Source organism: Manis pentadactyla, chromosome 15, assembly GCF_030020395.1.
Source record: "Manis pentadactyla isolate mManPen7 chromosome 15, mManPen7.hap1, whole genome shotgun sequence".
NCBI lineage: Eukaryota > Metazoa > Chordata > Mammalia > Pholidota > Manidae > Manis > Manis pentadactyla.
This window is the reverse complement of record NC_080033.1, coordinates 81925991-81953925: the sequence shown is the minus strand read 5'-3', so window position 1 is coordinate 81953925 and position 27935 is coordinate 81925991. Positions and strand designations below refer to the sequence as shown.

Below are 27935 nucleotides of genomic sequence, written 5' to 3'. Positions count from 1 at the left end.
CAGCTCTGAACTAGGGGTCAGCTCCCCAAGAGTGGGGACTTCGCTCTCGCCAATTCTGTCCCTCTGGCCAGCCGGCTCTCACGAAGTTGTCCTAACTCCCTGGCTCACTCACTCGTCTGTCTACCAGATCAAAGCACAGTGACCCAAGGGTCCTGGCCACCGCGAAGGCCCCTTGCCCCAGGAATCGAACCTGTAAGCCAAACTGCACGTCATACAGGAAACTGCGGCAGCCATGGGTTGAACTTTAACCACCGGGCTCCGGAGGTCAGGTGAGTGCGTCCACCCCACTCCACGGCTGTCCCGACCGAAGACAGAACAGACAATAGGGGAAAATCACCCTTTTTTTATTGGGGCCCACAGAAAACAGCCCCAAGATGCTGAGGACCCTGACATTGGGCAGGAGCCATTGGAAACCCCCAGGTGTCTCCATCCTGGACAAGGAGACGTGGGGGACTCTGCATGGTCACCCCCTGAGGCCGTGCTCGCAGCGTCCCTGCGCACAGAGAAGGGGGAATATCACTTGTAAGTAGATCTTCCAATTTCCCTGGACGCTATTTGATGTTTGTCTGATTTTATGGAGTCTTTCAAAATGGGGAACAGCACTAAACCAGACCATTTGGGTTCAGATTTCCGCAGTCTCTTCCCACAGTGACCTTGGACAACTGCTTTGACCTCATTTCATGGGCCCTTCAGAGGGCAAGACGCCGAGAACCGGACAGGCAGCGGGTGCCCCCAAGACGAGCGTCTATGGCCTGACATCCGTCCCCGAGGGCATGGGCCCTGCCAGCCGGCCCCTAGAACCCCCCAGCCCCTCCGCAGAGCAGTGTCCAGGAAGCCTGCGGATCCACCTCCACTCCCCACTCTCTCCAGGGACCCCACGTCAGCCTCAGGCCCCGTGACCTTGGACCTGTCCCTCCCGCAGTCTGGGTCTCAGAGGCTCACAGTGTTGAGTGAAGGGCCTCCGGCGGCAGCTGGTAAATCCACTGCCGGCTTGGATGTCGCACACTCCCCAGGCTCGGGCACTCGAAGAGCAAGGGTTTGCAACCAGTTGCTCCTGGGCCTGTGTGCTAGTGGCACCAGCCAGCGTGAGAGCCGCACGAGCCCTCCCCGAGCCTCAGTTTCCTCGTCTGTGAAATGGGGTGCGGCACGGGGCCTCATCAGGTGTGACGATGTGTGTAGGGAGCTTGCCCACACCAGCTGTCAGTGAACGTGACTGACTCACGCTGAGGGGTCGGCAGCACCTGGGAGCTGGCTGGAAATGCAGTCTCAGGTCCCACCCAGACCTCCCTGCCAGTCTCGAGCACTAGGCGAGGCACACATACAGAAAGACCCTCCGCCTGTGCCCCCAGCCCCAGCCCCAGACACAGCTGCTGCGTCTAGTTTCCAGGGCACCGTTTGGGTGCCTGACTCCACGCACACAGAAACACGTCTACATGCCCATAAGACTTTCAAAACCAAAAAGCACCCTGCTGTGCTTGTTGACCTCATGTACGTGGCCTAACTGTAGACACCCCCACAATGGCCTGCTGGTCCCCATCCCTCCTTTATGCTTTATACCCGTATACTTGGTGTGGTGGAGCCTGGCCCACTGCCTGTGGCTGTGTGCCGCTTGGCAGGGTCCTTAGCCTCTCTGAGCCCAGCTTCATCACCTTATAGGGTAATAACCATGCTTATCACACAGCACTGCTAGAAGCAGGGAAGGAGGTGAGGCCTGGGAAGGCTTAGAACAGCACCTGGCCCCCTGAGAGCCCTGCCCAAGCCCGGATTATCATCACCACCGGCCATCGCGTGGACGTCCCTGTATTTAGCCCTCATCCTGTTGGGAGACATTAGGTGGTATCCAATTTTTAACAATTACAAACCATATGCTCATACACATGTGATGGACAGAAAGCTTTTGTGTCATGTGCCTAAATCAGGTTTTACAGTGGCCCTCAAACTGCTCCTGGGGGAGCCCCAGGGCCCTGCAGAGTCATTTCCGAGTTCCGCCATTAAAGAGTATGTTCTGCCGAGCAGGACGGCTCGTGCTTCCCGAGGAACCCACTCCCCTGGGGGCAGGCTTTGTCTGTTGGTGTTCAGCTGAGCATTTCATCTGGGAAGAGAAGCAAGTTTGTTACTAAGTACAGTGGCCCCCCGGTACCCGCGGGGGACGCCTTCCAAGGCCCCCAGCGGATGCTGGAACCACTATGTCCCTATCAGCACGTGCCTGCGAGTGACAGTTTAATTCATGAACTAGACACAGAAAGAGACGGACGATGATAATGGAGCAGGACAGCACCAGCACACAGTAGTGCCCGTGACGTGCGTGCAGCGCCCCGACAGTGACGTGTGAGTGGCCTCTCTCTCAACCGTCCTGGGCCGCACTCACCCTTGTGACGACGTGAACTGATAAAACGCCCATGTAACGTGCTGAGGGCAGTGGCGTGGGCACCGGACTCAGCGTGAGGCTCCTGTGAACCTGACGGCAGGGCAGGAGGGAGGCCGTCTGCTCTGGGCGGCGGTGGGGGGCGCCGAGGCTGCTGTATGACTGAAAATCAGGGGGGGTTTGGCCTAGAGAGAAAAGACAAAGAGTGATGTTCAGAAGTCATCTTAGGGACCACGTCAGTGAAGTGTTGTCCAGCCGTGTCTAAGTGCGTGCGGCAGCCGCGTTTCACCAGATGCCCACGATCAGCGGCGTCCACACTGGCAGCAGCCTAAGGTGGGGATGTTGACACCCTGGTAAGGGGTGTGACTTACCACACAGCACGGCCCCTTGTCCCCCGGCAGAGCCGGTTACCAAATGCTTGCCAGCACTCCGCTGCATGTTCTCAGAAGCGTCCGCAGGTATTTCTTGCTCGTGCGTGTGCAACCCCTCTTTCTGGCCCACCCGGGCTGGGCTGCGCTGCGAGTGGGGGGCGGGTCTGGACTCTTCAGCAGTCTCTCATCCGTCCCTGCACTGGGGCTGATGCTCGACCCATAGGAGGAGGCTTGTAAATACTCTTTGAATGACTGAAAAAGAGGATAATACTTTACTTGTGTCACTTCCTGTCAGAGACCTGCTTTTGCTGAGACAGCACTTGCGGGGAGCACCTCGGCTTGGCAGCGCCGTGAGCAGGCCCTGGGGCCAGCGAGGGACGCAGCAACCCCGCCTCTGCGTGCGCGCTGAGCAGCAGCCTTTGCCTGGGTGGCAGAGACTGAGTTCAGCACAGATGCATGGCTGTCGGCGGCCCTTCATGACCTGAGAGCGCCCACTCTTCCGAGGCTTGCATCTTTGTGTCGGGGCCCGAGTTCTGCCCCTGGGCTAGGTGCCATCTGCTGCCCCCGTGCCGTGTGTACCATGGGGCGTGCGGGATGCTGCATCCTGCTTCCCATAGGGAGGATGGATGCAAGGGCAGCTTGGAAGGCCTGCGCTGTTCGCTGTCGGTTGCTTCCGGGATTTGTGCTGGTTCAGGGGGGGCTTTCCGGGAAAAGCAGACAGTGGAGGCCCCAGGGCTGCTGGCATAGCTCTGTGGGCCAGGGCCTGTCCTTCAGGCGCTGCCGCGGGGTGTGTTTGCCAGGCTGCAGGGGGAATGAGAGCTAGCTGACCACGCTGCGGGCCGCTCCCTCACCTCGGGAACCCACTGTGGCTACGTGCCATTGCTCTCCTCGCCACAGAGGAGGGAACTGAGGCTGGGGGCGGGGAGAGGTAGAAGCCTGCCTGACACCTCGGACAGCAAGTGGGCAGCTGGTCACCTCACCCACCAGTGTGTCTTTCCTTGCATAACATTGAAACCTTTAAAACAAAATTACTTGGCAGCACCTAAACGTCTCATGAAAATCTGTGTTTTTATCTTCTCTTGAAAAACCTGATGACCTTGCAGCAGAGGGCCTGCCCTGCCCGGTCCGGTCCCACCTGGTCCGGTGCCGCCCCGCCCACCCCACCAAGCCCCTGCTCCCGCCTAGGGCCAGGCCACCTGCCCAGACTGCCTCACCTGCTCGCATCACCCACCCCAGGATCACTCTCAGACAAGGGCACCTTAGTTTTCTAATTCTGTAGCTACGGGACTCGCATTAGCGCCATGCCCACTTGAACGGGGAAGCCAGACTCAGGGCTCTGACGGCGGGACGGCAGGCTTCAGGCGGCCACTGGCAGAAGGACTCCGGTCCTTGTCAGGGGTCTGCTCTTGAGAAAGCCTGCCAGGCCTGGGCACCAGCCCCAAACAGCAGGAGCCTAGAGAGAGGGGACAGGGAACCCCCTGCTTAATTCTCTTGCTGCTGGAATAGTCCCGTCTCAGCCTTGTCAGGGAGGCTGCAGGACAGGTGAGTGTCCCCAGTGCCATCTGGTGCGGTGATGTGCCAAGGAGGGTACCCAATGCCCCACCAGCCTCCCTTCTTACAGCCACCTTCGTCCCCGGCCACGCTGTTCCCCAGACACCAGGCCACTCACCTCCGCCTTCCTGCCGTGACCCCGGAGCCACAGAGCACTTCCTGTGGCCACACTGTGACAGTGACCACAGAGTCAACCAAGTCAGCACGGTGCCGGGCAGCAGCTCCGTGAGATGAGCAGGGCGCTCACGGCCCACGCAGGGTGGGGGGCAGGCACACCGACGGCCCGGGGCCCAGGCTCCACGCGGGCCCTGGCACCTTGCTGCAGGGGTCCTGCCGCCCCCCGCCGGGGCTCGAGTGACTCTGATGTCCCAGTGAGGGTCTCCTCTCCCTCTCTGCCCCCAGCACACCCGCTCTGGAAGGGGCCAGCCCTCGTGCCGGGGGGCTCCCGGCAGTCCCCCATTAACATCTGCGGCAGGGACAGCGTCTACGACCCCCGGCTGAGGCCTCTCAGGGTCTCCTACCACGCGGTGGGCTGCCTCGCCATCTGGAACACTGGCTACCTCGTCCAGGTGGACTGTGACGACTCCGACGTGCGGGCAGGTGAGCCTGAGTGGGCCCGAGGCCCTTCCCTGCCCCCGGCACATCCTGAGAGTAGGGTCAGGGGTCACAGAGAAGGGGGCAGGGGCTTTGCTCACGGAAGGTGCCTGGGGACGAGGAAGGTGCTTGGGGACAAGGGACAGAGACGCTGCGGCGCTGAGGGGCGGGACGGGAAGAGCGCAGAAGGCTGGCGACAGGCCCGGAGGGCAGTGCTGCTGCAAAGTCAGGTCCCTACCTCGTGGGTTACATCCAGGGGCTTGTGAGGAAGAGACGAGGAACTAATGAAAGCCTATATATATCACACCTCAGAGGAGAAAAACAGCCAGGGGACAGGGAGCCTGGCGTGGGGAGGCCCTGAGGACAGAGGAAGGGAATGGGCCGATGATGGGCCGGTGTCCCCAGCCTGGGGACCGTGCAGATTCTCACCAGAGTGAGACAGGCCACCAGCAGACAGGATGGTCCTACCCAGTGGCTGTGAGGAAGCGGCTGGGGGGCCAGGTGGGAGGCTATCTGGGCCGACGGAGGTGCAGGGCTGTAGGCGGCGGGCAGGGGCCTGTGAGCCAGTCCAGGAGCCGCCAGCGTCCCGTTGCGTCCCAGCACTGTGCCAAGGGCTGTAGGTGAGCCATCTCATCAGACCCTGACCGGGACCCGTCAGCAGTGTGCACGGACGCCCCTTCGGGTCAGGCAATCTCCTTCCTATGCCGCTTCTCGGGGCGGGCTGCTAGATTCCAGCCACACACCTGCTTCCTCCTGGGCTGGGACTTCTGTACATGACGGGCGGAGGCGCCCACCTGACAGCCCCCAGGGAACACTTTGGGCAGCAAAGCTTCCCGGGTAGACAGCATGTCACACGGGCTCACAGCCCATGGCCGCAGGATGCTGGTGGCTGGCTTACCGCAGACGTGGCTGGCTGCGGCCGTTCCCCGTGCGGACTCTGCTGGTGCCCTTTCGCAGCAGTAAGTCTTAGCCCTGCGTACGGCTTATGATGACCGGCTTGCAATGTGTCCTCCTAGCAAACCAAGGAGCCTGGGGACCCCAACGCAGCCCCCAGCCGCATCCCTTCCCGGGCCAGCCCCCAGCGCGTCACCTGCACGTGCCGTTATCCTGCTCACTTACCTACTGCCCTGGCAAGGATGCAGCTCACGTGGGCAAGGCACAGCTTGGTACCAGGCATCACAGGTGCCCAGTAAGCCAATGGGCAAACAATGAACAAAGTGGTAAAGGGACAGACGAGCCTCCCCTGGCAGGGGAGGAAGGTAGGGCAGCCCCTCCAAGGCTGGGGCAGTGAGACTGCCCGGAAAGTGCTCAGATAGACTCCAGCCCAAGCTGCGGCCACCCGCTCTGCCCGCTGACCTGGAGCGCACTTGTCTGCGTTACCAACAGCAGGGCACTCAGGTGGGAGTGCGCATGCGCGAGCACAGGCACCATCCGCCTTTGTTAGCGACCCAGCACGTCCGCGGGGCCTCACACTGCCCTTCACCAGGGAGGTCTGTGCAGCCCGAGACCCTGCCCTTCCACAAGAGGCCGTGCTGTCCTGGAAGTGCTCTGCCCTCAACACGGGGACCTCTGAGTGGCAGGGCGCCCGCCCTGACACCCTGAGCCACGGGCTGGCCTTCTGGAGCCTGGGAGGGCCTGGAGGCCAGGGAGGCCCAGTGAGTCCTGTCCCCACCCAGAGGGCTGCCCCTGGTGGGCCCCTTCTCCGGGCGCCAAGCCCCACGAAGGGCTCTGGCACTGCGCCTTCCTCTGCAGGCGCCTCTCCTTACCCGATGAGAAGGCGCTCAGTGCCCCTGCTCACGGTGGCTCCTGGCCAGTCTTCCCAGGTCCCCTCGGGGGCACTTCTGATGCAGGGCTCACCGAATGCACAGGGCAGGAACCCCAGCCGCAGCCCACATAAGCTGAGAGGGGCCTCTTGGGAGGATGAGACGAGGCCCAAGAGGGACGGGGACGTTGGACGGCCGTGCGGGCACCGCGCAGGGACCAGCCCAGCTCAGGGGTCGGCCGTGGGATCTGTGCGCTGACTTCTTCAGGTGCCAACTTTTCCTCTGCCCTTGTTGGGCTGTTCCAAGTTCAATTCCCAAGGTGCAGCTGAAATTGGATTTTCAGGTTTAATGTGGTTTGCGTTACTTCTAAAATTTTTATTCGGCAACTTTAAATGATGGCATAACGCATAATAGTCACTAAACATTTAATGTCTTAGTTAGTAGCCATGGGAATATACTAATAAACGGAAAAACAGATACGGGCATAGATGGTTTCTATACAATTCATCCTCCTTCCATGTCAGTTTTGTGTATAGTTATGCGCCTTGCTCATATCTACATTGCAGACTTATAAACCTTTGAAGGTCACTGTGGACTTGGCGTGTCCCGTTAGGTTACATCTGGCCAAATGATTCTGATTCCCGGGGGAAGGGTCTGGGGCTGAGCTTGGCACTGGCGCAGCCCCGAGTCAGGGGAGCAGCCTCACCCGATCACGTGCCGGGGAGAACTGGTCCCAGGGGACATGGTGGTGCTAAGTCTGGAAGAGGAAGGGCACACTGGACAGACACGCCAATACCCTCTGTAAAAACCACCATCAGATGCATGACAGCACAGCCCCAAACAGGCACCGCCATGGAGACTACCGGCATCTCAGTCCACATCGGGAGAAACTGAGGCTCACAGGGTGGGCGACGGGTCAACCCCATTTCCTGTGGACTCTCAGCCATTTACTGGCCCCTTCTCCATGCCAAGGGTTTTGCTTGTACAAACTTGAGTACTTGTAATAATTGCATGAGACAAGTTTATTCCCCATTTGACAGATGAGAACAACAAGGCTCAGAGGGATGCCTGGCCGTAGGTCACAGAGCCCTTGCAGCCAGAGCTCTGCCCTCCAAATGGGAATTTTAGGAGCACAAGCCCTCTATGGAAAAAAGCCTGCCTCCAACAGGACAGGCGCTGACCGCAGCGCAAGGGAGGAGAGCGCCTGCCCACGGGCAGCTGTGGCTGAGTGCATGCTCCGTCCCCAGAAAAGCCAGCAGCCGCTCAGGGTCCAGGCAGAGCTCCTGGCTCAAGCCCAGCCTGGCCCGTGTCCAGTGCACACCCCAGTGGGAGGGCCGGCGGGCCATGAGGTCATCCTGGGAGGCCCAGGCCCAGGCCCTCCTGAGCTGGGGCACAGGGAGAAGCTGTTTTCCGGGGCTCTCGTGGCTGTGCGCCTTAGCATCTGGGTGTTCCTGTAACCTCTGGGGCTCAGGGTCAGTTTCAGGCTGGGAAACCAGATGATCGCAGACGGTAATTATCCCCAGAATCACTAGTCAAGGCCTCCCTCTGGTCAAGAATTTCAGCCTCTTGAATTTCTACCCAAAGCTTGAATCACAGGAGTGGGAGCGGCCAGTCTGAGCAGCCCATCCGCTGGCCTCGCGATGGATCTCGGGTGGGCGTGGGACGTGAGCCAGACCTGGGAGCGCCAACGAGTTTTTCTTGGAAATGTTCAAAGAGAATCTTTCTGCCTGCAGTGTGCTGGGTCAGCGGCGAGCCCGGACCTGCCCGTCCTCGGGGAGAGCAGAGCCCAGAGTGAGGAAAGCCGAGGCCCTGAGCCATTGTCAGAGCCTCTAAACGCGGCTGAGTCAGGAGCCGAACGGGCCCCTGGACTGATAAATTCTTGTCACATTAGTCGGTTTAAGTTTCTGCCACTTGTTTCCAAAGGCCCTAAGACAGGCAGACGGGTTAGAGTCACCTGGGAGAGAAGCGCTGGCTGGTGCGGTCGAGAGGGGCCCCCCGGCCCTTTCCTGGCTCGCAGGGCAGCTGCCACCCATCTGCGTGGCCCAGGCAGCCAGCAGCAGGGCCACGACCCCACTTGGCCCTCGGGCACTGGCGGGCAGAGCGTGGTGCTCTGAGGCTCCTCACTGGCCTCCGGGAAGCCGGGCCCGTGTGAGCCTAGCCCTTCCAAGTATTTGGCAAGCGGAGGGCTGGTCGGTGTTTAGCGACCAGCCTTTGGGGGCTGGGGGAGGACAGGAATCCGGGGTGGGCAGAGTTTACCACTTTCCTTCCTGCAAATGCTCCCGCTCCGCTGATTTCAAGCTCCCACCACAGAGTCGCTGGGCATACTCTGGGCAGCGCTGCACACAGCTCCCAGGGCCCACGTGCCGGTGCTTTGTCTTTGTCCCGCGCCCTCTGCCCTCCCGTCCCTGCCGTCAGATCTTGTTTTGGCTGTCCATGTGAGGCGTTCACTCTATTGTTCAGACTTCTTTTGAGTTGCGTGTGGCAGAAACTCAACCTCAACTGGCTCACTCAAAGCAGAGGGAAATGTGTTGGCTTGGATCCCGAGAAGTCGAGGGTGTGGCTGGGCTGGCGGGCGGAATCTGGACCCTCCCTCTCCCAGCTCTTCCCCTGTGGGTCTGCCCCAGGCCAGGGTCCCCGGTGGGGAGAGAGGCAGCACCCCAGTGCTCACCGCCAGGGTGAGCCAGTCCCCGTGACCAAGGATGTGCCCGCTTGCAGCAGGGTGAGGACCCAGTGGAGAGGGTCATGGGGCGGCGTTCCCAGAAGTGGGGCCGCTCGGTGCTGAGAGGCCGCTGGGTGCTCTCTGCCAGGGCCTGACGTCCTCTGCTGTGGACTCCGAGCTGACCTGCCCCCCGCCCCTGACTCTCGAAGTCGCTCTGACTCCGGGGCAGCTCTCAAAGTCCAGGGCTTTGTGTTCTTCTGCAGCCCGGCCTCTGCGGTGACCGGGCCCCGACCCCGCTGTTTGGCTTCTCCACCACCTCGATTTGCTTCAAAGGGACTCACCCGCCCTGCCTCAGACTGAAAGAATGGTCTGGGTATCTCTCTGGCCATGGAGACCGGTTGGGCGAATCCCCCATGGCTCCTGGCCACACCGGCCAATCTGGTTTCACTTTACTTGTCATTTTCCCCAAAACCCAGTTTCCTCTTTCTCCTGCTCAGAATCACATGCCCCCCTTCCCATGGCTCCGCTTTGCAGCCTCTAGCGCGTCTCTTCAGGTTTCCTGTCGTCTCTGTTCACCCCCATCAGAGAGCGGGAGCAGAGGAAATGAAAACAGCCCCTGAACACAGGATGCACTGAAAAACCGTTTGCAGTAAGAAAGGGAGAAAGAGACACTCCTGGAATTTTTTAAAAGCCCGGGATAGATGGAAAGGCAACTCCCCATGAGCAAGAGGGACGTGCGTGCAGAGGGTGCCCCGTGCACAAGTAATTTCTCATAAAATACGATCCTCAGGCTGGGTCATGCCAACAGGTGGGTGCCAGGAACGAGAAGCAAAACATACCCAGCAGGCCAAGGACACCTCCTCCAGCTTGGAAGATTCCAGCAGCTTGTCCAGCGGGTGACGGATATGCGCACTCTGAGCTTCACGCCAGCAGCGATGATGAGGGACAGGTGGCGGCGGCTGCTGTCTCCCAGGGGGACTGGCTGGCAGAGGGCTTCACAGGGCGGGGGCCCAGGAGGGACAGCAGCCAGACCCCGGGTAGAGGGCCAGCGGCGCACAGCCACCTCTCAGGGGACACCCTCCTGCCCCTGCCCTGGGGCACCCGGTGGACCGGAGGGCACGTTCCTGAGGGGACACCCTAGGTCCCCAGAACCAAATCTAAATTACCGCCCGTGCTAACTGGGCTCTGTTTAAATGGGGCCTGTCTCACCATTGCCCCTGAGATAGGTAAATGTCCCATTAATGGGAAGAGGACGCCCTCAACCAACCTTCAAACCAGGGCTGTTTCCAAGTCCTACCCCCCTTGCCGTCCACAGAAGAAGCCAGTGTATCTGCATCCTGCTGATGTGTAGGGCCCGACTCCAGGGAGCTGACAAGCCGGGACCCCCACCCACCCACCTGCCAAGTAGTGAGCAGACCAGCAGATGGCAAAGCACCCCTTCCTTCATGCCGGACGCCCTCCTTTGGGGAGTGGGCCCCCCAACCGCACCCGAGTGGTAGTTCACCTTGCAAGTTCAAGGGTGCAGGGCGGGGTGCACAGGCTGGTGGGGAGGGCCCAGCTCTGAGGCAGAAAAAGCGGGTCATGAGGTCACCTCCTCCACCTCCCAGCCGGGGGCCCAAGCAGCTCACCCAGCCTCCCTGACCCTCAGGCTCCTCCTCTGTAAACTGAGGACCTGGCAGCAGCGTGGTGGGAGGACTGAGGGAGCGCACGTGTGAGGCACCCAGCGCTGCGCTGGCAGAACGAAGCATTCAGGCTGGGGCGGCTTCTCCTGCTGTGGACTGTTTGAAATAGTTTGAGCAAGACGGGGCCCTGGCCACATGCTCTTCTGATGGTTTCCACTAGAGGGAACACGGAACACAGAGGAGCTGCTGGCTGGCCTGAGCATGGCGCTCTCTGGCCTCGGAGGTCCGTGATTCGGGGTGACTGGGTCAACTGGCTGAAGGAGGAAAAACGGAGACTCCAGGTCGGGGGCCCCATCGGGGCTTGTGAGCAGCCTTCCCAAAGGGCCGGTCACCCACGGGGGCAGGAATCGGCGATGAGGCGCCAGGTGCTAAAGCCACAGGCCTGCTAACACTCCTTCCACGTGGAAGTGAATTTTAAGTCATCTGTATGGAGGGGCCAGTAATGGCCTTTCATCTGCCAAGCGACAGCTGGCAGTCACCACCATGCCAAGAGACCCCGGCCAGGCTCAGCCCCCGATGGCGCTCACTGGCTAGACCGGCAGCTGGTGCGCCCAGCAGGAGCGGTGGCGCTTTGCTCCCAGAGCGGACAGACACATGGCCTGCAGGCCGGCGTCCCGTCACGCCCATCACTGGGCATCTTAGGGTGTAAGCCGCAGAAAGCTCTCCAGCCAAAGGGGGCTGCCAGAGGGCCCGGGCGCTCCCGCGGGAAGGCAGGCAGGCTGGCCTGGAGGCTGCCGGGGACACAGCAGCCGGGACCGTGCCGCCGTCCCGCCGGCCCCTGCGTGGTCCCCCTCCCACATGGGCCATGTCCCAGCGCCCTTCCACTGGCTGCCGCAACGGGCACGAGCAGGTGGTCCCACGTTCACACCCGGGGGAGGGGCATCCCAGGAAAGGGAACTGGGCTGTAGGGAAGGGATTGGGCCACGGCTTCGACCCTGGGGCGGCTCCTTCCACCGCAGGTGGGCAGTCCACCGCTGCCACTTGCACTACCACCATCTTCCTTGTTGCCTACTGTTGTCCCTCAGGTCCTGGGCAGGGGGTTCCTGGGGGCAGAGGTGTTATCCTGGAGGTTCGGTGAAGGTGTACTTCCTGAACCTGTCCCCTCACTCGGTCTGTGGGGATGAGGAAGGCGCCCAGGGAGGCGCTGGGCCAGGAGTACGCATCCGCCCCTCCCAGCCCGTCGCCAGGCAGGCACAGGCCCGCGTCCCTTTGCCCGGGACCTCGTCCCACTGCCGCCCCCTCTGGCTCCCCTCACTTCTTCCTCTTCCGGGACCCCACCCAACTCGGATGGCACCGTCCCTCCCCAGCACCAGCTGGGGCTCCTCCTTGCCTGGAGAGAGTGGCACAGAGCTTCCTGGTCCAGGGAACACCCGGGAACCCTCTGCCCTTGCTCTTTACAGCTTCGGAACCTTAGTTAAATCCCAGAGTGGCACCGAGGGCAGGCTGAGCCTTGGCAATGTCAGTTTATTTGCAGTTCTGTGTAACGAGAACATCTCACACTTCTCTTGTACTTATTTTAAACCTTGAAACAGCTGTGCCTGCCAAAGGCCTGCCCGTCCCGGTAAAAACACGGACACAAACGGGGGGCTGAGAACCACGACCACTGTGAGAACAAGACACAGCCTCTGATCCCAGCGTGGAGTTAGCCTCCAGCGTCTCCTGTCCTCGGGGTATCTGGAAGGTCTGGGTCACTGGTACAAGTCCCCAGTTATGACCTGATGCACCTGCTCATGGACGCAGCTGGGCGACGCGCAGCCTTCGCTCCGTGGACAGGCTGTGCTGACAGTGGACTCTGGGGGCTGGGGACTGGCAAGCAAAGGTCCCTTCTCATGAACAGGGCCTGCCTGTTTAAATTGCTTTATCAAAGGGAACCACCCTGACACTGTGTCGTCCTCATGAAAATTCTCTTTAAGATTATTTTATCTGGGTCTGCCACCCTAAACTGGATCCCTAACTTCTCTCATCTCAAAACTGGGCTCGTAGTACCTGCCTGCAGGGCTGTTGTAAGGAGCTGATGCCTGGGGGAACATAAAGGGCTTTGCACAAGGCCAGCACACAGCAGGTGCGCCTCAACGCTGGCCTGTCAGTCCGCAGCACTCAGCGCACACTGCCCGCCCACCAGGAGCCGATAGGTACGGCAGCACAGTGCCAGGACACGCGGGGCACTGACCAGTGGGAGCCTTTGCCCTGCTCAGCTCTCCATCCCAGACCGGAGATGTGGTGAACGAGGCTGGGTTTTTCCTTTGAGCGCTTCCAAAACGCCAACTTTCTGCTTAGAACTCGGTGCTTCCCATATAGCTGGATCCTTCCGGCGTCCCGACGAGGAGGCAGTAGGTCCGCCCTCATTTCGCAGCTGGGGAAGCTGAGGCCGGGGGCGGTTCAGCTCCCTGGGATCACTCGGTTGGGAAGGGGAGGCGCCAGCCTCTGACTCCAGGCCCCACTCCCGACCGCCTGCAGAGGGGCAGCCGCACGCGGCCTTCCAGTTGCTAAACAGATGCCCTTGGCACTTTGCTAGCCGGCTCCTTGTCAGGCCTGATGGTAGAGATTGTCCTGGCGAGGTCCCCAGTCAGCACCGGCTGCCCTTCCTGAGCATGGAGGTCGCACTTACTTTCTTCCGGTGATGCACTCCCAGGACGGAGGCTGCCAAGCCCTGCCTGGGCCAGGGTGCCAGATTCTGGGGGCTCCCGACCCCCACAGCCCGCGTGTAGCTCACTGCCACCTGCCCCAGACTCCTTCCTCTTCCCCATCCTCCTAGGAGGGTCCCCATTTTGCTCATGTCCTCATCTGTGTTTGTGTCAATGAGGTACCAGCTCTGCCAGCCTCCGGGGATTTGCTGTGCGTGTGCTGGGTCCCCAGCCCGGGGTAGCGCCGCTCATTTACAACGGACCCTTGTCAGCCTGACAGAGCAGAGGGGACACATGTCCCCGAGGCCCGCTGCAGGGGGACGAGAGCCCCAGGGTCCCAAAGGGGCGCCTTTCAGGTCCCCTCTGTCACATAAAGAGGCAGCCCTGTTTCCTGGAGGCTGGTAGGCGGGAGTCCGGCTGGGGAGAGGCTGCTTCAGGAAAGGACTCCGCGGAGCCTCACGTCAGAGGGCGTGGAGGCCTGGGATCTGACCCCAGTCCTGCTCAGAGAGTGACCTTGGGAAACTCTTCTGACCTTGGAGTGCTTCCCCTGCCCGAGGAAGGAGTAGTGGGTGCCCACAGCCATTCCTGTCCCCAGGGTCCCTGATCTCTGGCTCTCTGCTGTTGGCAAGAGTGGGAGGGCTTTTTCTGCCAGGTTATCTTTGGCGGGGCCTGGCAGACATCCAGCAAGTGGCAGGTTCACACCTCAGGCCGTTGGTGCCATTCTTTCTGGAGGCCTGGGCATGTGCCCACACAGAAGTCTAAGACGCTTGGGCAGGAACGGCCACAAGCACCTACGTGTAGCTAGTGATTCTCTTTTCCTTAACAGACGACGGAGCGGGTCCCTGGAAGGTTATGTGATGGACGGTCACCAGCACCATTATCATCATTACCTGACAGCCCTTTACAAGGCGCCTTCCCTGCCGTTATCTCCATTTTTCCTGCCAGCACTCCTTGTTTCATGGGTGGGGAGGCTGAGCACCTTGCTCGAGGTCACACGGCATGCCAGAGGCAAAGCTGCAAATCCAGACCCATCATCCCTGCCTAGACACGCAGAGACCTCCATGCGGTTACCTGCTGCGTGAGTGAGCGTGCTGGTCTCAGTCTCCCAGTGCCCAGGGCATCTCCTGGGGTAAAGCTGGTCAGACCAGCAGCTGACTCACCCCTGAGGCTCTCCTCCTGGTCACTAACTGGTGCCTGTTGGGGGACGAGGTCTCTGGCTGGCTGGCCGGAGCTACAAACCCCTTTCCACCAAGGATACAGGGGCCAGACAGAAGTAAGCACGAGATGACCACTGCCTGCGTTTCATGGTTCTGCAACCTCCTTAGACTAAGTTTTGTACTTTGCACCCGATAAAGTGGAGAAGGAACCGGTTTGGGCTCAGACCTGGGTTCGAATCTTCGTTCCCACTGCCAGGATTACCGGCAGCTATTCAGCCTAGCCTGATAAATTACAGTGCAATGCAACTACAAGGCCACAGCTCCAGGATCCTTAGCCCTTGAGGAAAAAATCACCCGCCTTGTATTTCCAGCCGCAGAAAGTCTCCATTGACGTCTTGCAATCGGGCCGCAGCTGGGAGGCCTTCCTCCTGCTTATCTGCAGAATGGCGTCTTCAGCTCCCAGGGCTGTGGACGGCTGGCAGATTCTGACTTCAGGGTTTACGGTGTAAAATTTTATATACTTGCTGCAGGAAGTGTTTTTTTTAATTAAGAGATAATTCATGTGCGTGTATTCAGGAGAACTAGGATATAAACTAGAATCTGTTTTCTAGTTTATAGTCCAGGACTTTCCACTACAAATACTTTTTACAGCAAACACAGAACAGAAACACCACTCGCCAGGAGTATTTGACACCCTCAGCAGCATCGGTCACGCCCCCAAATGTTTCCCCGACTTTAGCAAGAGAGGTGTTATGGGAGCCAGGCCACTCCAGGAATGTACTTCGAGGCTCTGCTGGGCCTTCCCGACAGCTCAGCATCCCTGCTGCTCACTTCCCCAGCCACCCCCACGGTTGGGGCAGTTGATGGGAATCTCTTAGCAACGTGCAGCTAGAGGCCGACTCACCCTGGGCTTCCCAGTCACCGAGCAGGCTCCCAGCCGTTAAGGGCCCCTGGGGGTGGTGCCAGCTCCCTGCACCACAGGCACTCACACCTGAGCCCGTGTGCATGATGCTAACTGCTCCTGGGGAGGCATGCCAGGGTTTTCAGGAGGCTTAGGAAGGAGTATTCCTATAAAGCCTGGTCATGTAGCCAGACCACTGTGAGAGGGGGCTACAAAGCCATGAGCTTTGGTGGAAAAGGTGGCTCATAGCTGAGAAGTGGTTTATGTAAACACCTTGCTCATTGCATATCACTTTGTGAAATTATCTGGTGACACAATTTAACCTGGTATTTTTTTCATTTGAAAGATATCATTTTCTTTAATTAAAGTCTGGAAACTTAGAGGAATGGCATGCATCTCAGCTGTTTCTTTGCCCTGCTGCTGACGGCCCCGGGCGGAGGCCCCTGCCGCCACCCGCTGGCAGACTGGAGCCTGCATTCACTCAGGCGTTTTCTGGGCGCAGGGGGGACGGGACGGGACGGGGCATCCCACAGTGCCAGGGGACCCCCTTTCAGCTTGTCGTGTCAGCAGGATGTCAGTCTCTCAAGAGTGACGTCCTGCGGCCTCAGTGTAGACGGCCACGGCCACTCCGCTGTCCAGGGGGCCAACTAACACAGGTGCACTGGTGTCGTCTCCCAGGGATCAGTGGCGGCCCCTTGGAAAACCGCTACAGACTGAGGCAGTTCCATTTCCACTGGGGCGCGGCGAACGAGCGGGGCTCAGAGCACACGGTGGACGGCCACGCGTACCCGGCAGAGGTTTGTAGATGTCCTCGCAGCGAATCTGTGGGTGCTTGCTGTGTGCCAGGCTCAAGCGTAGGGCGACCACCCGTCCTGGTTGCCAAGAAAGGATTTCCTGGGATGTGGGACTCTCGGTGCTCAAACTGAAACAACTGGCCACGCTACCCATTCAAACCACCCCGCCACCCCGAGAGAAGGGACGTCAGCACCTTCACTCAGCAGAAGAGAGTGAGGTTCTGAGTGGTGGTGTGTCCCAGACGGCTGGCCCTTGTTGCTAGTCAGCTATGGACGAGAAGCTTCCTGACCTTCAAGAAGGCATCTGAGACCTTCTGTTAAGAATCTGAAAATCTTTACACTGGACATCATCTTCTTAAAAACAAAGTGATATTTGCAATATTTCCAAATGGGAACCAGTAAAGAGAATTAACGGAGATAAATGTTAGGAACCGGCTTTTGCGGTTATGGAAGGGCGATAAGGGGCGCCTTACAGGTGTCCCCCTGTATTTTATTGTGAAATTTTTCCAACATACAAAAAAATTGAAAGACCTGTACCGTGAGAACTCACGAGGCTGCCACCCAGATCCTGGGATTGACATTGTGCCACAGTCACTCGGTCACACCCCTGCCTGTCCGCCCACCCCTCTATCCACCCAACAACCACCTGACTTTCTGATGCATTTCAAGGTATGGACTATTTTTGTTTCAACCTTTGTTTCTGTTGTTATGGAAGTAATTCTGTAGTTAAAGTAGAACTGGAGTTCAATCAATTTATAAATTGGAGACAGTTTATAAATTGGGGGAGCATGTCTACTGTTACTATAATACACACATTTACAAGCATGGCAGAAATGGAGAGACAGCGGCGTGTAGCAGGTGCCCTCTCACTTGACACCATGCTTTTCGTCTTAGTGTGTATTTATCTGCACGTGGGTTTCAACAAACAGGTAGGTTAACAGAAGAGGCTGTCGCCACTCAGTAGTACAGAAACCACGTCAGGGCTTGGGCCCCACCAGGGATTCACTCGCGTCAGGCCGCAGGGGCTGCCAGGCCCATCCTGGGTGTGCCATTCCCGTGGGGGTTTGGAAGGTGGGGTCTGGCGGGGAGAGGGCTGCAGGGGGTATGTTGGGCCCAGCTGTCTCTAATTCTGGAGGATTGCCCTGGGCAGCATGTGGAGGACCCCCCGGGGGACTCTGGGTGGGCAGGGGAGGCCATGCCACACTCACTGTCCCCAGGGCACGTGACCAGGAACCCTGGCAGCAAGGTGCATTTGGAGCACATGTGGACCCAGCACCCTTGGCAGGGCCCCCAGGCCAGGAACCCAGCCCTGCGTGGTGGCGGGTCTTGTTACCACAGGAGGCTGACGGCTCTGGGGCCTCCGGGCACTTTGGACCACGGTTCAGAAAGGCCTTGGCCACGGCACCTGTCTGTGGAAGGAAATACGTGCAGGCACCCAGGCTCCTTCGAGGGTCTGAGCCAGACTGAGCACCCGCAGGAACTCGCACCCTCATCCCACAGGTCCCGCGCCAGGCCCCGGGCTCCGGTCTGTCCCCTGCCCACCGGCAGCCCAGCAAAGCCTGTTCCCCGCCCGTCCCCCACCCCTGATTCAAATTCTTATCACCTGGCAAGTCGTGATGCCCAAGCGTGGACTTGGAAAAACAGAAGGCGGGGTGTGAAATAAGGACACCGATGGAGTTCAAGGGAGGTGTCAGATGCAGAAAAAGGGCCACAGTGGGGCATCCTGATATTAAACATTATTGGCTGTTTACCTGAAATTAAAGTCCGACTGAGAGCCCTGTGTTTGATCTGGCAGCTCTCGTTCAAGGGTATCTGAGACGTAGGAAGAAATCCAGCCACCCGCTTCTATTCCTGAAATGAAAGCGAGCCTCTTTCTCTCCCTCCAGAAACGCTGAGGCCCTCGCTTCCCGTGGCCCATCGAGCCTTTGGCGACCCCAGACGTGGGGGCCGCGTGGGCGGTCCTGGGGCTGTGCGCCTGTGAAGTGCACGCACTCGTCTGCTGCCAGGAGAGGAGCACCTGTTTTATTTCTTGCTACACCTGATACATGTAAATTCTCTTTCTCTTGTGTTTCAGCTGCATTTAGTTCACTGGAATTCTGTGAAATACCAAAATTACAAAGAGGCTGTCCTGGGAGAGAACGGCTTGGCTGTGATAGGCGTCTTTCTAAAGGTAACCTCTTGCTAGGACGTAGCTCTCCCGATGAGGAGCATGATGTGTGATGACCGACAGCTGCTTTTTAAACACAGTCTCCTTAGAATGAAGTGTGTTTCTCTCCTGTCCTCTGCCTTTTCAAACCGACGTTCCGTCTGCCTGTGCAGCTGGGGGCCCATCACAAGGAGCTACAGAAGTTGCTGGAAGTCTTCCCCAAAATAAAGCATAAGGTGAGCTTTGTGTTTTGAAATCAGCATAGCTGGAAAAGCTAAATTGTTTAGAGTGATGACTCATTTGCAATGAAAAAAAAAAAAAGGTTTGGTGGTTTGGTAGAAAGAATATTGCAGAGAGGGGCTCTGAGCCCGGTTCTGGAGCTCAAACTGGTGGGGGCTCCTTCCAGCTGGGCCTCCCCGCTCTGCTAGTCTCAGAATAAATAGGTGCTGGATTCGATTTGAGTTTCCCCAAATTCAGTTATTCAGGTGGCATGTTGAAGATTTCTTCACGTCCCCCTGCCACCGGTACTATTAGTTACTTAACATTTTTCCTTCAGTCTATCAGCTTTTAGAATCTATAGCCTTGTCCCAGGCAACGGTATCCACTAGTGATACCATTTGTTTAAAACCAGCCAAGATACATCCGTAACTACTAACACTTCAGGGTGCCCGCCCCATGCCACCTGGCTGGCGGCTCCCAGCACCCCCTCCCCCTGCCCACCTTGCTGTGTGGGCTCAGGTCCGGAAGAGGTAAGGACAGCAATGTAGCTTTTCTCCCACATGGGCTGAGAAAGGGCTTTGATGAAGAAATGGAAATTCCAGAGAAATAGTGTTTATTTGTATGGTGCCAAACAAAAGAATTCCGGAACAGGAGGAGTCGCTGGGGCCCTCAGACGTGGGGGCGGATGGGGCTCCCACCTGTCTTAACAATGACCAGGGCTGCTCCAGATGAAAGCTGGGCCGGCCCTTCCTCAGAGGCTGTTTGATGCTGACCTTGATCCCCCGCTGCCCTGTCTGCAGGTCAGGAATTCGGCAAGGTGTGGGGAGCGTCCTCTTCCGCGCAGGTCTGCGGCCAGAGTAATGAGGGGCGCTCCCCCACCTCTTGGAGTGAGAGCTGGCTGGGTGGTGCTGTTGACTGTGGGGCTGTCTTCCTTCCACGGAAGGCTCTGGAGTGCCCCCCGCCCCCACGGGCTACCTCTGGGCAGAGCCCGCAGGAGAAGGGGCATGAGTGGGGGTACGGCAGGCAGCACCTGGCCCGGCCTGAGCCTCTGCTCCTCCCCTGAAATGTAATTTAGACCCTTAGGAGACGAAAGGCCCGCCATAGAGGGCAGGGGTCTGTGCTCAGGGCTGGGGGGCAAATCCATCAGTCACCTGTCCCGGGCTGAGCTCTGTCCTGGGTACCCCCGATGTCTGGGTCAATTTTTAAAATTTGTGTCCACTCCGTGGTGAGCAGCTCTGTGGGCTTTGATGAATATGTAGCCATGGGTCCCCGGGGACGGAGCAGCACAGCACCCCACCCCGCCCACTGCTTCCTGTGGCCCCTTTAGCATCAAGCCTCCTCCCTTGGGCACCTCTGACTGTCCCACCCTCTGAGTGTTGCCTTCCCTCCCGTTTTCCCCCCTTGCTGTACCCCATAGAGCTTTCTTTGTAAGCTTCCTTGCCTCTCTCCCAAATGGGCTGCGCACAGCAGAAAGAGAACCCCTCTCTGACCCACGAGAACCAACAAAGACACTCAGAGTGGGCACCCATTCCCAAGGGCTAGTCCATCTGCCCTGTCGATGGACGGGTGGTCTTCCCCCCACTCACATGCTCACAGTGGCACCTGCAGGCCACCTGGGCTGACAGTGAAGGAGGGACTCTGAGGGAGACCTGCTTTCTGCACCCACAAGGCTGCTCCGAGCCCCAGCCCACTTCAGACACAGGGCACAGAGCGCCCCCCGCCAGGTCGGTGCTGGAAATACAGATTCGTCCTCTCAGCTTCAATCGGCAGAAAACCGGCAGTGGGCAGAGTGGCTGAACCCATCCAGCTCCTTCTGTGCCCTTCACCCCGCCTCCGCAGCGCCTGGGTTCTGCCGCACCCGAATTCCCTGGCTTTGGGAAAGCCACTCACATTTACTTACCTGCTTCATGGATGCTGTAGAAATACCTCTCAAAGGCTGTGTCTTGCCAATGGGTTTCGGTCCCGGGCAAGTTCACTATGGATTCAGTGTTGACCAAAGAAATGACAGTATAACATTTTTGGGGTGAAAGGGTTATACCCAACTTTATTTCATGGTGGCAGGTCAGTCACTAGAATCCCGTTCATTCAGAGCAAGTCTGCATGCATGCAGCAGGCCAGTCCCTGCCTCTGGGCCCCTCTGCCCACACAGCTGTCCTCTGGGCCTCTGTCCTTGGCACTGTCACCTCTCCAGCCTCTGCTCTGCTCTCCTGCAGCCTTGCAGCCCTGCCACCGTATCACCCAGAGCACTGGGCGGAGCTCTTCATGTACAGTGAATAACAACACATTGCCCGCACCTGTGTAGTGAGCTAGCCAACCAGGGCCAGGTGAGAATCCTGGCCACGGGTACCTTCACTTTATCCACAGGGTGGTTCTGAAAATTAAAGGTAATGGGCTCAGTAGGTGTCTGGCATATCAGCACCTTTGGGCCTGGGGATGGGGCAGAGGTGAAGGGGGCTTGTTTGTCACCACGCACCCACTGGTACTGTTTGCATTGTGCCTGTGTGCGTGTGACCAGTTTCCTCCAGGAATTAACCAGACCCACGGAATATCACACAGCCTTGAAAAGGAGTGTGGTGCTGACGAGCAGCTGCAGGGATGGCCCCTGAGACATGCTGAGGGAAGCCACATATTACATGGATCCTTCCTTAGGAAATGTCCAGAACAGGCAAATGTGCAGAAACAGAGGCAGATGAGCAGGCCCGCGGTGGGGTGGGGGCGTGACAGCCTGGCAGTATTTACTGGGCCACTTTCTTCTGGATTCTTTGTGGAAGTGATGAAAACATTCTGAAATTGACAGTGGTGGGTGCATACAACTACCTGTGAATATACCAAAAGCCAAAGAATTGTCCACTTTAAATGCGTGGATTCCACGCTCTGTGAACTGTATCTCAACAATGCGGCTGTGAAGACATTAACTAGATGATTAGTTACGTGGAGGAGGGCCTGTGGCGCCAGAGATTTGAAATCATCTGCCCGTGTGAGTCGACTCGCTTCCTTTCCTCAGCTTATCATTGTCCCCATTTCTGGCTGGTGAAAGCCGGCAGTTAGGGTGCCAGCAGGTCATCTGGGCCGCCGGCTTTGCCTCTGAGGCCTGGGAGGAAGGATTTTGATGGAAAGTCTGCTACGTGCCCCCGGCGCTGCCCAGCTCTGGGCTGGGCTGAGGCTCCATCAGACAGGACACTGAGTAGTGTCACATTGTGTCCAGGCCTGCTGGCCTCCACACTTCACAGAGGGGCCAGTGCCCCTGTCCAGGGCCTGCCTACCCCAGGGACCCCAAGGGACCCTTTCCCGGCTGAGCAAAAGCTGCTCACACACCTTTGGCTTTTAACAGGCAGAGAAACTGGCTGGCAGGTTCTTTCTCTTAACACCCTGGGTGCCGGGCTGAGCAGCTTCCAGAGAGCAGCTCCCGAGCTGTGCCTCTGCTGGTGGTCTTCAGGGGTCTCCAGCCCCAGGCAGAGCTGGGTGTCCCCAACTGCAGGCTCCCCGCCCCATCTCCTGGTGTTGCTTTCCCGTCTCATTCACACGTTTCCAGCTATGTGGCCTCTGCTGTTTCTTAAGGTCATATCCTGCCTCAGGGCTTTTGCACTGGCTCTGTCCCCTTTCTCCAAAGCTCTTCCCCCTGAAAATGTGCACAGCCTCTCTGTCACCACCTCCATGTCATTGCCTATTAGTTACATTATCAGGGAGGCCTTTAGGGCCATCCCTCTCCAAACGCCGACCCACTGTGCCAGATTCTCACCCCACTGATCTACTTTTACTTCTGGGCATTGCACTTATCGCCGTATGAGTGACCGGGTGTCTCACGTGTTCCGCATGCTGCCTGCTTTCCTCCAGTGAAAGGTGAGTCCCAGGAAGCAGGAATTTTGTCAGCTCGGTTCACCGCTGCACCCCACCACCTGCCACAGAGCCGGTTCACTGCAGGTGCTCAGCAAATAGCTGAGAGTGAATGAATGGGGGCTACCCACTGGCATCCCTCGGGACTCAGAGAGGCGGGTTTCTCACTACCCTGTACAAAGTGTGGAAAGCAAGCAAACGTGAACTCTGAGCAAAGGGCCGCCAACCAGGGCATGTGCTGGCAGGGCCCCTCGGGAGCAGCACAGACTGGCACACAGTGGCCAAGAGCTGCCTGCTCCCCGTGAGAAGGAAAATCCTGGCCCGAGAGGGGAATCACTCCGCCAAGGGCATCCGGGAGTGTGGGCACTTCCCGCGGCTCTTCCGTCAGGGAGGGCTGCTGTGGAGAGAAGGCAGCCTTCCTGAGGCTGCGACACCTTCTCGCACAGCCGCTACTGAGAACAGGCTGGCTGATGGGCATTTCCACGTCCGGGCGTCCACCCAAAGTGACGCTCCAAGTCGTGACCATGCGCCCTGCTCGCAGCAACGTCACAACAATCACAAGGTCAGGAGGTGGAGCCGCCCACAGATGGAGGGAGAAAGGACGCGGGGTCCCTCCACAGGACGGAGCATCAGTTGGCCCTGGAAAGGAGTGACCCTACCGCAGCAGCGTGGGGGAGCCTCAAGAACGCCGGGTGAACAAAGCCAGGGGCAGAGGGCAGGTGCCGTGGGCCTCCCCACCCCTGTGAGGGGCCCGAGGGGTCAGGCTCACAGTCGGGAGGTAGAGAGGTGGTCACTGGGGGTGGGGGGTGGCAGTTGGCGTTCGATGTGGACAGTATTTGTCTTACAAGATGAGAACAGGTGGGGATGGCTGCACAGCCACGTGAATGGCCTTGATGCCACTAAAACCACACTCTTAAAAATGCGTAAGATGGTGAAGAGGGCACATCTTGGGTTATGTATGTTACTTTGCCATGATTTTAAAAAGTGTAATATTTTCACAGCCTAGGCATATGAAGATGAGTAACTTTACAAGGAAAAGCTAAGCATTTGGTGGGGATCCCTGCTCTGTATGGACGGCCACATTTTCTTGTTCCCACCTCTAAATGTGACCACCGTGGCCTCGCAGCCCTTATCTTGGGGAGCCACTTCCCTCTGAGCAACATGAAGGCCGTGTCATGAGATAGAGACGAACCTCCCCCCTCCCGCACCTCCCCTCCTGCACCCAGAACTGATGCAGCCCGCGGTCTCATCCTCAGGGTGCACGGGCGGCCCTGGGCCCCTTCCACCCCGCCCGCCTGCTGCCCGCCTGCCGGGACTACTGGACCTACCCAGGCTCCCTCACCACCCCTCCGCTCACCGAGTCGGTCACCTGGATCGTCCAGAAGCGGCCCGTTGAGGTGGCTCCTGACCAGGTGAGACGCACCACGGCACGTGCCACACGAGGCACTGAAGGCATTCCTCTAGGCTGGCAGCGTGGCCGAGGCGTTGCAAGCAGTGGGGACAGGAGGGTCCTCTAAGCCCTGGTGCGCTTTCAATGTCCCCACACAAAAATTCCAGAAACCGCAGTTCTCCTGACCTTGAGGTGTTCGTCTGAGAGGCAGAGAGAGACTGAGAGAGGGGGTCCAGGGGAGGAGGACAGGGAGCCCATCTGGACACCGCCACCTCTCCGCAGTGACCCATCTACCCGCGTTTAGAATTCAGACGTGGCAAGTGCCCCGGCCGACAGCGCTCAACGAGGTGCTTGCCCTTAGTTGGTGTTGGGGGTAAAGTTACTTCAAAAGACCGGAAGTGACATTACAAGAGGTCCTCGCCCATAATGGGACCTCGGCAGGTATCTGTAGATGAAAAAATTAATCGGGAAAAGGATGTCAGAGGAAAAGGCGGGGGAGCCATTACAGAAGTAGGGCTGATGATGGAGCAGTAAGAACCTGAGACCACAGAGGGTTTCCTCACGTCCTGTATTAAGAAGTTAAGGAACCAAATATATTGGGAGAAAGTTCCAGAAGGATCGTATCAGTCAGTTGTTGCTATAGTAATACTGCATAACAAACCACGCCAAAACTCCATAGCTTATCACAAGTATTTATTTTTCCTGGGGTGGCTTGGGAGGCTGTTTTAGGCTGCGGATGGCCGGGGCTTCACAAAAGATGGCTGGGGTTTGGGTGGGGCCTGGGGTCTCTCATGTTCTGGGCTCTGGCTACGAGGGTCACGTGCGGTTCTCACGATAAATGACAGAAATACGCAGGACAAGCCAGCCCACACATGCCAATGTAAGGCCTCTGCTCGCGTCCTGCCTGCTCACATCCTCTGGCCAAAGCAGGTCGCAGTGTGAGGCCAGGTCAGGGGGCAGTGCCGGCCCTGACTGATCACGATGTACACCAGGAAGTTAATGTCAATTGTCCCAGGGTCACAGGTCTGCAGTGGTTTTAATTTTTATCTTTTTCCTTATCCAAATAGCCTATTTTCTTCCCCTAAGATAAGTAGAAATTATTTGTGGGTTCTTTAAGAAGTTGTGGTGTCTTTTCTCTGGGAATCCCAAGAACATGGAGAGTATCTGGCTAAGGCAGTTTGGAGTCCGGGATGCTAACTGGAAGCGAGCAGGCTCCGTGGTCCCAGCCACTGCCCAGGACAGTTCTCATCGGTCGCATTTACTGCCTCTGAGGGTGCCAGGTGGGCTTTGACAGGCTCTCCCAGCCTCATGACTCCACGAGAATATCCGTACACAAAAGTCCTGGGATGATGCCATTTGCTTGGAAAAACTGGACTTCCACCCTTCCCTCAAACCAGATATGGGGAAGGCTGTGGTTGAGAAATGACCACTTGTCACCAAGACCCCTTCTATCACTAACCAACATGTGTGACAAGTGCCCATCCCAGGTCAGGAAGTGTAGCAGGAGAAGGCTGGTGATGGAGAGGGTGATGCAGAAACCGTGACGACCATCTCTGCACACTGCCCGGAGAGAAAGCACGAGTTGGTAGTTTTAAGAAAGGGTGGTGAGGATTAAACATGCAGAGAAGCCCCTCACCCTGACCAGGGGGCCTAGGGAGGTGGGGCATGCACCCCCTGGATGGTGGGGAGGCGTTTGCTAGGTGGGCGAGGGGAGCAAGGCCGCATTCCTGAGAGCTGGCAGCATGCGCAGTGCAGGACACACGGACAGCTCGGCCTGCCAGGAGCCTGGGGGCACCGCACCCTACGTGACTCTCGGGCAGTCATCTGCCTGCAGATCTGACCTGCTCGGTACAGGGTCGCTACAGAGAGAACCCCCGTCTGTGTTTAACTGGCTGTGTGAGTTATTCTCACAGAGCTCCTAAGTATATTCTGAGAACAAATGAGATGGTAGAAAACGGTCTTTCCGTTCCTTAAGTGAAAAGTGAATCAAATGTTCTTTGGCATTTATATTGTAGGTAGTATGTATTTACATTATATGTATGTTCCCTATTGCTAAGTAACAAAGTGCTCTAAAACCTAGTGGCTTAAGAAAACGATCACTTATTATCTGTCGGAGCTGCTGCGGGTCAGAGTTTTGGGTGGTTCCCGGTTGGGCTCTCTCCTGAGCTGCGGTGGGAGGTCAGCAGAGCTGGAGGTCCCTTCCCGAGGAGCCCGCTCAAGGGCCCAGGAGGCGGTGCTGGCTGTCGGCCGCGTGCGTCGGTTCCTCTCCGCACGGGCCTCTTCGTGGGGCCACTCGAGCGTCCTCACAGCATAGTGACTGGCTCCCCAGATGGGGGGACCCGGGAGGCCGCGTGGGAGCACAGTGCCCCTCCTGCCCCAGCTGGGGAGGCCCCCGCTCGCTGTGCCGGTCATGCGTATGTTCCGATGCTGTGCGGGACTGCATGGACAGGAGGGACACCTGGGCGCCGGCCCGCCCAGCGCCTGCTCCCTGCTGCCTCCGCTGCTCTCTGTTCCAGCTGGACACGCTTCGCACGCTGCTGGTTTCTGCACTTGGCGAGGAAGAGAAAACGATGGCGAACAACTACCGCCCAGTCCAACCCCTGATGGGCCGGGAGGTCCGTTCATCCTTCCCAGCCACTGAGGACGGTGCAAGACCCTGAGTTCATCGTGTCCAAGTCAGTGGGCAGAACTGACTTTAAAGAGAGGACGTACTGTTTCCCAAGTTTCACGGTCTGATCAGATGCAGCCTCTGAAATTAAAAAGAGAGGAAGAGGTCACTGTTTCAGGCAATGTCCTTTTCCTCTGCAAGGAAGAGAAATCATTTCAAAGAAGCTTGAGTCCAACAGGGAATGGAAACCTGGAACGCGGGGCGTCTCATGGGAGCCACAGAGGGCGCAGAGGCCATGAGGAGCCGCGCAAGCGCCCGAGGACTGAGGCCGCCTTCCCTCCCTCGGCTCAGTGCTGTCCCCTCTCAGCAGGCGGCCTCTGGCACTCCACACTCACGCCCCCTCAGTTCCCGCAACGCAGAGCCTGAGACTAGCATCCTCGTTTCCGGGTCCCAGGTCCCCGGGTGGTTTGGTGCCCCGGGGCTGCAGTGACAAATGACCGCAGACTGGGGCGGTTGAACACCAGGAATGCACTTCCCCGGTTCTGAAGCTGGAAGTCAGGATTGGGGGGGAGGTTGGCGAGGACCCTGAGCCTCTTCTCGCTGGGTGTCCTCACTCAGCCTGCACGCAGAGGCAGCGCTCTCCTCCTATCAGGCTTGGCCCTGCCCTTAGGACGTTATTTAACCTTAATTACGTCCTAAAAGCCCCATCTCCAAACACTGACACTGGGGCTCGGGGCTTCAACATATGAATTTGGCAGAAGGGACACAAATCGCCCACAGCGACCACAAACTCGGGGCTTAAACCAACGGAAATCTGTGTCTCGCAGCTCTGCAGGCCGGAAGTCCACATTCAAGGACTGATTCCTTCTGGAAGCTTCCAGCAGGGAATCCATTCCCAGCCTCTTCCAGCTTCCCGTGGCCCCCACGCTCCTTGGCTTGGCCCCCCCCCCCCCCTCTGGCTTCAAGGCCAAGGAGTTTTCCAAAATGGTGTTCAGGACATGCTGCCCTTTACCTGTGGTCATCCTGGAAGGTGTAATGGCTTCTCACTGTGGACTTCTTAAAATTGGGGTGAAACACACATAAAATTGCAGTCTTAACCATCTTTCAGTGTACAGTTCAGTGGTATTACATACACTCACCTTGTGCATCCATCCCCCGCCACAACCCCCATAGGTCTTTTCACCTTATTACACTGAAATTCTGTCCCCATAAAACACTGACTCCCCCTTCCTTCCTCCGCCATCCCCTAGCACCCACCATTCTGTCTGTATAGTTTC

General features: G+C 58.2%; 1 protein-coding gene across 2 annotated transcripts; it reads left to right on the top strand.

Moving 5' to 3' along the window:
• Positions 1–250: 250 nt before the first annotated feature.
• CA5A (carbonic anhydrase 5A) lies at positions 251–27760 on the top strand. 2 transcript variants are annotated; one of them, XM_036924215.2, is made up of 7 exons: positions 251–522; positions 4690–4887; positions 16346–16464; positions 18536–18631; positions 18781–18843; positions 23917–24072; positions 26500–27760. In XM_036924215.2, exons 1-7 carry the CDS (start codon positions 375–377, stop codon positions 26689–26691), a joined length of 972 nt encoding a protein of 323 aa, XP_036780110.2. In that variant the 5' UTR covers positions 251–374; the 3' UTR covers positions 26692–27760. The 2 variants fall into 2 exon arrangements, with proteins under 2 accessions (XP_036780110.2, XP_036780111.2); XM_036924216.2 differs by having other exon boundaries at positions 253–522; positions 26567–27760.
• The last annotated feature ends 175 nt before the right edge of the window (positions 27761–27935 follow it).